This window comes from Branchiostoma belcheri, unplaced genomic scaffold, assembly GCF_001625305.1.
Source record: "Branchiostoma belcheri isolate BF01 breed outbred unplaced genomic scaffold, Haploidv18h27 scaffold86, whole genome shotgun sequence".
Lineage (NCBI taxonomy): Eukaryota > Metazoa > Chordata > Leptocardii > Amphioxiformes > Branchiostomatidae > Branchiostoma > Branchiostoma belcheri.
In genome coordinates, this window is record NW_017804531.1 from 941339 (window position 1) to 951435 (window position 10097).

Genomic DNA, 10097 nt, shown 5'->3' on the forward strand with positions numbered 1-10097 from the left:
CACATTACGTATGCAATGGCACAATTCTCTGTGCATGTGTAACATTGGCCTTCAACGTCAGGGCAGGAATATAGCATGGGTTCATTTTGGAAGATAAGTAACCATTTATCTATATAGACCTACTTTAAGTGGTATCGTCCGTGTCTTTTCTGGCTTTCAATATCCCCAATTCATCTGAAAAGTCGTGATTTTTCAATCACTCTTTTTCATGTGCTAATAGTACAAGTGGATCTACTGTCCAAGACTGGCAAGACGGACAACTACCAAATATCTGGCGGAGGACTACCGGGCACGTACAATGTGCTGCAGTTCCACTTCCATTGGGGGTCGGAGCACACCATCAACGGAAAACGTTACGACGCCGAGGTACTATTTTGTCTCTAACTCCTTCGTTAAATCATTTTTAGACCATATATATGAGCATTGCAGATATCATCATTCATCTTCTGTTGTTCTTTTGATTTGGACTGGAATATCACAAAAGAAATCTTCTGTTTCTATTTGGCCTTTCAAATACTAAAATAATACCGTAAAAGAATTTATCTAAGAAAAAGATAAATAAAAAATAAATAATAAAAAACGCCTACGGTCAAACGTTATTTTTTCAAAACGCAGAATATGTTGTAAACCAATTGTTCATTGTGTACTTGATATAACCACAATTTCTCAGCTATTATATGTTACAGGAATATCACCACCGTACATAGACGTTGTTATCGCTGTTGTAGCATTTCTACGCCTCTAACCGTTGCCAGTTTCTAGCTGTTATACCTAGGTAATTAAGGCTGGATGGTTTTGTGGAGTGTAACACTAACTTGTTGATGCCTAGCCTGGCGTCCAGTCAATCGCGGTTGGGGCGGGTTCTCTTCGGGGCTACAGGAGCTCTTCACCGTCCGAATATTGTCCCCAGTATAATATTGTGGTGGGGCTAGTAAATCAACTCCTGGCGTACAAACCTCTACTACCAAAGCTCCTACAAGCGTCACACTCAAGCCAGGTGGCCAGATGATAGTCTCTACCAGACTAACTACGCTGGCTATATATAGGAGAATATTTGCCAGGGGAGTTTGGCCGCCTTGTAGGTTTGACAGGCCTTTGGAGGGAAAAAAACTGCCTCCCCGCGGCCGGACTCCCTTGGCCAATTTTACTCTCTTTTTTGCCGAATTCTATTATCCGTATTCCCGTAGAAAGGCCTGGTGGAGGCTAGGCAGTTGAGCTGGACGGGGAAAACTATTAGAGCTCCGAAGACAGCACCCTGCCCTGACCACGATAGACTAGAGAAAAGGTACCAGGCTAGTTGTAGCCTGACAGAGGAGTGCATCTTGGCACGTGCTTTATATCTAACGCCTTGCCGTTTCTCCCTGAATGCCGCCGTAAGATGCATGTGGTGACTTACAATGCCAAGTATCCATCAGCTTCGGAAGCCGCTAAGGTGTCCCCAGACGGGTTTGCTGTGTTGAGTGTGCTACTGGAGGTATGGCGATCACATACTGGCTGTCGGGGAGCCTCCTTAACAGACTTGAGGAGGGGCGGCGTTTATTTCTTTTGAGGGCTGAGCGCTGAGAGGAGTTTCGCCTCTCCAACAAGAGGAGAAAGTCCTAATCTCCAAAAAAGACCTCACGGTGCAAAGACAGTATCCATCAGGCAGAGTAGTGTCTAGCCAATGGATACTGTCTGTTATCGATATCGTATAGAGATCTCCAAGCAGATCCTACGGTGAGAATCCACTGGCCAGAGGAGTGTCCATTAGCCACCGGATAGACACACTCTTCTGGTCAATGGATACTGTCATTGCCACCGAAGGATCTGCTTGGAGATTACAAACTCCCTCCGCGGCATAACTTTCTCTAGTGGCCATTAGGGAACCTTAGCCCATGTAAAAAATCGCGTATCAGCTCCCCCCCCCCAAATGAACTCCACCGCTCTACAAGTCTGCGAAGGAGGCTAACTCCCGTGCGCTCTGCGTACAATGCCAATGGTTGTGGCTGAGCACTGGCGTATGTTTTAGCAAGAACATTATGTACGTCCTTGCTTATAGTGAAGCTCTTGCAATTGCAAGTTCTTGAAAGAAGCTAATAATATATGAGGAGCGGATCAGAGAAAATCCCTAGGTGTTTGATAAGAATTTTAATGTTAACGAAACTAGCACATGTCGGAACGACACCTCTAGATGCACATGGTTACGTGGAACACGAAGTACAAAGATGTCTACGATGCTAGAGACAACAACGGCCTCGCTACCCTCAGTGTACGCATCGTGGTATGTTCTGGTTGTAGTATTGCTTCTCGGCCTTTTGGCTAAGATCAAGTGTAGATAACATTGGGGGAGGGGCATTTTTGGCAACGCCTTCGGGGAAAATCCGATTGGCAGTAATGAGGTTGAATTTATTTTGAAATTTTCACCTGCGCATTTTCTAGGCAATCGTTATCTGTTTTTTTTTTTTGGAAAGTCAGTAATATTTGGTGTTGTACATAGCAGACAAGACTTTGCTTCCTTGAGCGCAAAAACTGGGCATTCTTGTGCAAAACTATTTAAGTTGTCCGTTTTTGCTTATGATACACTTTTTCTTACTTCAAACTGGCATTCTTCCGTACAGGCCACTTCGAAGACGGCAAACCCTGGGATGCAGAACATCGTTTCACAACTTTCAAATGTTCAAAACAAAGGTACGATGTCTTTTGCGTCTTTACTCTAATCTGGGTCACGTAATCAGTAATTGTAATCTTTTTAATTGCAATTTCAACAAAACCACATGGGCCAAACGTATCTGGTAAACGATGTCAGTGGTCACTCAACCGCGACGGGCAGGGCCGACATCGTTTACTCGATACGTTTGACGTACTGTTGACGTCACACTAAAGAGAAGCCACGTGACTAGTCTCACTGGGTCAGTCTATTGAGGAAGACCAGAGAGACTGATCGAAAGCTCTGTGTCTACATGTAGGTGAGAACATTTCCCCTTTTGTGTTGGAGCAAAAGTTTTATCTTTAAACAAGAACAACTGTCTTCCTACAGATATGACCTACACATACCCGACGTCCTTCTCCATCAACTCTGGTCTTCCTCAGTAGAGAATGACCCTGTGTGACTTGTCACGTGGCTTCTCTGAAGTGTGACACGTCAACACTCAGGGGTCACACGCACGTCGGCAGAACGTACTGCACCTGCGCGAAACCCGTAATGTATCGTACATAGCACTTCCGCAGAACGTCTCATATAAGGTTGTATTCGCACATATAAGGTTAGCACTCCGTCTGTTGTCTACAAATGTTGTGTTGGAAAAGATATCCTCTGCAACAGGCAAAATTCTGATGCAACGGTGACCAAAAATCCAACGAAAACCGCGAAAATCCAAGGTTCTGCGCAGGCGCAGTACGTTCTGCCAACGTGCTCAAAGGTATTTGGTAAACGATCTGACCTCTTTCCCCCCAGGTATGAACTACACGTACCCGACGTCTTTCTCCATCAACTCTCTGTTTCCCGCCGACAAGGCGAACTACTGGCGCTACATGGGCAGTCTCACCACGCCGAAGTGCAACGAAGTCGTCGTCTGGACCATTTTCAAAACTTCCCTCAAGATTTCTCAGGCTCAGGTACGCGAAAAACATTTACGATACTGTACTAGTTCGTAGAAAATTTGCCTTAAAAAAGACTGAAATTTTATTAAACATAGTTACAACACACTACGGAAGTCTATCGACATCTACGCACTACAGTCTTCATCAGGTTAAAATAGCCTATCACTTAGGACACGTGACCTGAGAAACACGTAACGTCATCATTTGGTCAAAGGTACCAAGAAGTTTGTACCGTTCCCCGTCGAACTTCCAGACATTATTGACAAATATGCTGATGTCCTACATGTATTCAAAGTAATGATCCTGATAACGGAAAAGCCAACACAGGGTTTTATCTGGGTTTTATCAAGAATGCAACACGAAAAGAGTGAAATTTATTCAGCTAACTACATATAAGCGATTTACTTTTTCTTCTCGGCAGGCCAACGCTTTGAAGACTAGCTGCTAACCCTTCTAAGGACCAAGAACAACAACCGCTGAACGTCCCAGTGGCGTAGCCAATAGGTCGATTCTGATCGAACGCATCGAACATCGAACTCCCTGTTCTATTTCGAAATAGAAGACATTTCGATGTGTTCGATCTGGATCGATCTATTAGTATTTTGCTACTTTTCATTCTAATGACGTGTTTTTTTTTCTTGGCAGGCCAACGCCCTGAAGACTAGCTGCTATTTCAACCCCGCCGGGGACCAGGAACAACAGCCGCTGAACAACAACTACCGGCCCACCCAGCCGCTTAACGGCCGTACCGTGTTCGACTCCTCTAACACGAGCGGCGTGCCTCAGCTGGCCCCCACAGTCCTGGCTCTCTTCATCGCCCTGTTATCATCCACGGCGCTGCAGTTATAAACAAGACTCTTTGGTTGCTGCTGTTTAATTTTACGTTTTGGCAACGCCAACGGCCGGAGCCGTTAGTATCTTGTACCCGCTATTTAAACTTGCCCACAAAAATAAAAGCTACAACTTAACTTCTCAAGCTAAAGCAAGTTGTAGTTTGATAAGCCTATGTGTTGCTCACCTCAAACTTTCGAATTCTATGAGTGATAACCCCAAAAAATGAACTGATGGAGCGAGGCGAATCTTGCTAGAGTTACAGCAAGACTTTGTTGCATCAAACATATAACTTATCATTAGTGACATAAGCACGGCAAAAATCGCAAGAGAGTTGGGCATGACATGCTAAAAATGTAGGAAGCTATTTATAACTGACGTCTATGTATAGATGTCTATATACTGTTCTGGAAAAATTTGAAAAAAAAAAGTCACCCGAAAAGGCAGAATAGGTAAGAAATTAGATACAATTTCATATGACTGCAAAATGTATATGTGTGTAGCTATATGTGGAAATCTAAATGTTGCGCAAGAAAAAAAAAAGTATATATGTGAATATCGTAGAATAAGTGTTTGTGGTGTCATGTTGTGATATGTTATTGGGCATGCTCTGGTGATAAAAGTGCGATAGTCGACAATCATCCGCTTGCAATACCCTAACCCTAAACCCTGACCCTACCCCGACTCAGATATAGGCCATCATTGAAACGTAGCTACCAATGTAATATGGAAACTAGGTTTTGATACGAATTGCCTTGTATTATACGGCACTAGTTAGAGGGGCAAACCATTCCGTTTAAAAAAAACATGGTAAGGAAACATACACAGTACAACAGTCAAGAAAGTTCATCTGTGTTGGAAGTTACATATTTAAACCTTTGTTCCAACACAAAAGGTAAGTGTTGTCACCTAGAGCTTTCGACCTGTCACACTTCAGAGAAGCCACGTGACTAGTCTCACTGGGTCAGTCTCCTGAAGAAGACCAGAGTGACTGGTGGAAAGCTCTAGGTGAGAACATTTACCTTTTGTTTTGGAACAAAAGTTTTACCTTAAAACAGTACAACAGTGGTACCTGACAATCATTATCAGTGGTACAGGCGTTTCGGTAATTCTAATAATCGTAAGAATATCATGGTACATTCCGTGAGCCCACAAATTCAAGAAAATTCAAACTGACGACTTTGCTAACAATGGTCTGTCCCTAATACGAGTGCCTTGCCTCACAAGATGGACTTATAAAGACTGTAGTAGTGAAGTTAAGTAAGCTTTCTACACATTATTATACTCGTCATAGGACCTTCTCCAAACCTTACCCGACCGACCTTCGCGGGGGGTCGCGTTGGGGTTTTAACCGAGAGTGGCGAACTAAAAATTACACCTAATGCCTTACATCTTGCAGTAGGCGATTTGAAAGTATGTCTGTCACTGGAGAACGTAGGCTGTCACAAGTCTGGTCAAACTTACGTGGACTCTTTTTGCTCTTCCTTTATGGAACAATTTCGTCAAAAACTTTACTTGACAATCGATGTCGACGGTAAAATTCGCAAAATATGGTCCAAAGAGTTTTTGTACATTATTGTTCTGTCTCGTGTGTTTGCCAGGAACAGTTAGAAAAGATGAACATCAGACATTAACATCTCAGTTTGCAGATGTCATCTCTGTACGCAAATAGAACGATTTTAAAACCGTTTTAAAATCCGGATAGCTCTAAATACAACAGTCTAAAACCGCTGTCAAATCTAGATGGTTCGTAAATTAAAAAACAGCCTTCCCAAACCGTCAAAGTTGTCCATTCTCCAAAACCATGTAACGTTACAAGTTGCATTTTGAAAATGAATATTTGTTTTCAACGGTTGTTCAATGTTATAGTGTAAAAAGTGGCACACTAATACCCCAAAACAAGAGCGATCAACAAGAGGAATGAATTATCAAACAAAAGATCACCGACCCAAATTCTCTCCAACATCAGACGCACTATGACGACATGTGCTCGCTACTCTTCTAATTTCAGGGATGATCCACGAATATCGTGGGGGAAGAGGAATTGCAAAGGTCTTGCGCTTCGTTTTCTGCTCACTTATTCGCTAAAATTATTCCCTACAAGAAACGACCCTCTCCTGCAGTTGTTCGTGATTCGTCCCGTGTTGTCAGAAGGGTTCCTTTGTCCATGTTTGAGTCAACTGTCTTGGAGAGCACCCTTGTTGTCCTAAACTCGTTCGTACATTGATAATGTTATCACCAGTGGTAATCACTGAACAATAACATACTCAGAATTTGATCAACATTAAATCTGAGATGCACACAAAATTGATTAGGTCGAACAGGTCGTTCGGTGTAACATAGCCAGCTGCCGCCGCGCCACGTGCCTGCGAAGCTGGTGTGTTACGCCGAAGGGCGATTATAGCGACTATATATACGGATACAGATACAGAAGGCGGTTCTACCGGCTATACAGATACAGAAACGTCCCCCAAAGCCCTCCCAGTGACAGCCTTCTGACCAAATCGCCTATGTCTCGCCATGTTTTCTAACATACCCACACTGTGTTGTGTGAGTGGAAGTATAAACTAAACTGAAGAAAAAAATGTAGATACTATTAAAAGCATGTATTAAATCCCGTAATTTCACGTAGACCAATGCCCGTCCAATGCAATAGACGTAACAGTAGTAGCCCGGCAAGCGACTTAAGCAAGTAATCATTTATTTCAGTTATGGCAAGAATCATGACCAACCAAATGCGTTGAAGTAAAACGAATCGTTTCAGGAGCATCTGTGTAAATCTGATGCTCTATTGGGCTATGAGGATTTCACGCACATGCTCCTTTTAGTTTTAGTTTTCTATCAGCTGTAATTGTTAGTACAGTAGTGATCCATTGTTGCAAACTCTTGTTATCATAGAAAGCTAATAGTACTGATACGGATATACTAGTATCCAATATGTGTGGACTATCATTGTATAGCTGACTATACTGTACAATCCTTTCAAGTAACGGTGCTATTGCAAAATCGTTTACTTCCATCCATTCTAAAATAGAATAGGAAACTTAGATTTTAAGTCTGTAAATACTGCATTTGTTGTTGTTCACTTGTTACATGGGTGCGTTTTCGGTAAGAATGTTTTCCCTGTTTTCCACAATATTATCTGTTTCAGTACTCCGACATGTAAAACATTTAGTGTAAAGGTTTTTTTAAGAGATGATTATTGTTTTAAAGTCACTGCAGAATTTAAATCAAGAGCGCGGTCGCTGATTGGCTGAAAGTCTCTATGCGTAGGGATCAGGATAGCCAATCACGTCGTAGCTCAGAGCCATTCAAACGAGCAACCATCACACTAAAATCTATACTATCACATTGTCACGATTTTTCGAGTTTAAATCTTGGCGTATTCAATCTAAAATTCTATCAACTAGAACTAGCGTTGCTCTTGACTTTTACTACACATTTTCAGCCTACTCCGTACTCTGCAAAAGCATGTTCAAGATGACAACTGACTATATATAGAGATAGATATATGATCTAGATGTATGTTAACCGAAAAAGCTAACTTAAGATTAGACTCATGTTCTAGGTTTACCACAGATAGCAATAACAAGAGTTTACCTCCTAGGGAGCGGTCAGATGAATTACACAAGATGAAAAGGTACAGGGCGCTTTGGTGTAGTTCATGTGTGCTCCAGAATGTGAACTCAAACGCTTGGAAAAATAAAGTAAAACTCCGACCAACAATATATGTGTGCGGGCTCGATACTTTTTGTGTGCTCTCTGTAAGTTTTCATTTGTTGTACATGGTACGTTATACATATACATGTATACAGCGAAATTTGAGAATGTAGGAACCTTGTTTTTTTGGCCCGCCTTGTTTTTTTTCGCCCTAACGCATTAGATTTGGAGTCTGCGGAGGATGTCATCCTTAAAATTTACGTGCTGTGGCCCAACGCCTTTCTCCCGTAGCTGCAGAGTTCGTACATTCCCCAACCTCGTCATAATCGAACTTTTGACCTCCAAAACCACCCTTCAAACTCAACAAATCGAACAAATAGGATAAAGATGTCCCGTTGAGAGACAATCAAAGAAAACTCAAACCTTTCAAAGTTGTTTCAGTGACAAATGGATGTTGTAATTGTTGGTAGTATTAAACTTAGCACAATACAGGTATCATTTCTTGTTTAACAAGATGTCAAAATTTGATAATGTAGGAACCTTGTTTTTTTTTGGCCCGCCTAGTTTTTTGCGCCCTATCGCATTTGAATTGGTGTCTGCGGAGGATGTCATCCTTAAAATTTACGTGCTGTGGCCTAACGCTTTTCTAACGTCGCTGCAGAGCTCGTACATTCCCCAACCTCGTCATAATCGAACTTTTGACCTCCAAAACCACCCTTCAAACTCAACAAATCGAACAAATAGGATAAAAGATGCCCTGGTGAGAGACAATGAATGGAAACTCAAACCTTTCAAAGTTGTTTCAGTGACAAATGGATGTTGTAATGTAATAGTTGGCAGTAAACTTAGCACAATACAGGTACCATTTCTTGTTCAACAAGATGTCAAAATTTGAGAATGTAGGAACCTTAAGCTTGTTTTTTTCGCCCTACCGCATTAGATTTGAAGTCTGTGGAGGATGTCATCCTTAAAAGTTACCTGCCGTGGCCTAACGCTTTTCTAACGTCGCTGCAGAGCTCGTACATTCCCCAACCTCGTCATAATCGAACTTTTGACCTCCAAAACCACCCTTCAAACTCAACAAATCGAACAAATAGGATAAAAGATGTCCTGTTTAGAGACTCGATCGATGAAAACTCAAACGCAGAGCGGTACGTGTGTTATCGACCAGTCTAGTCGGTCGATTGAGAACGAAACCGTGCAAATAACCGTGAAACATCAGTCATCATAAATATCGGGTCCCAGAACTACATATCCACGTCAGCCTGGAGACGTGTGAAGAGAAGTGGCGCATCTCTGAATGTTTCACTTTCAATCTTCAATGGGCATATCGTGTGTCTGTGGCACTTTCAATGGACTTACTGTATCTTGCCATTAGCCTAGGAAAGTTATTGTTGTGTTTCCAGATTCAATCCAGAGAAAAATAAGGGTCAATAAGTGGGGATCTTCTAGCCTAGGTACCATCCGGATTTTTGCTCCGCAACGCTCGAAAAAATCGTGAAAAAACACACACGAAAAAAAACACAAAACGTGATTTTTTTCGAGCGTTTCGGAGAGATAATCCGGATGGTAACCAGGCTAGGGATCTTTTTCAATTTTTTTTTTAGATTTCGGCTACAATGATCCAGCAATTTGCAAATAAAATTTAACACTGCACCGGGCCTGTCTCAAGAACCCGTCTACCTCCACCTGTTAGCTTGTGAACAAATACTTCAACCTGATTTACTGAAGAAAAAAATGCTTCTGAAAATACGTTAAACGTTGTTTCTTGGATGCCCAGAAACATTCCCAAATGATTTTGGGTTGACTAGAGAAATATTTGAGACCCCCTGGGAAGAACACAGTGCAGCTCTGTGAACACTCTTGAATACTGCCTCCATTCATGAAGGCTCCCTCGCCTCCTTGAGACTCCATTTTGTATGAAAATTGGCTTTCAAGCTCGTATGAAAACTTAAACAGATCTTGACCTTGTCAGAGCGACCATCATCCATATTGCAGAGATGCATGGCTCTTTGGTAAACCCAGAC

The 10097-nt window shown here is 42.1% G+C and overlaps 1 protein-coding gene across 1 annotated transcript in view; it reads left to right on the forward strand.

Moving 5' to 3' along the window:
* LOC109487199 (carbonic anhydrase 2-like) overlaps window positions 1–5263 on the forward strand; it is a 41649-nt gene extending 36386 nt beyond the window's left edge. The window contains exons 5-9 of the mRNA XM_019791181.1: window positions 221–366; window positions 1379–1474; window positions 2598–2667; window positions 3434–3594; window positions 4225–5263. Of these exons, the coding sequence (XP_019646740.1) occupies window positions 221–366; window positions 1379–1474; window positions 2598–2667; window positions 3434–3594; window positions 4225–4428 (677 nt within the window). The 3' untranslated portion in view covers window positions 4429–5263. The remainder of the gene's footprint in view (window positions 1–220; window positions 367–1378; window positions 1475–2597; window positions 2668–3433; window positions 3595–4224) is intronic.
* Window positions 5264–10097: the final 4834 nt, after the last annotated feature.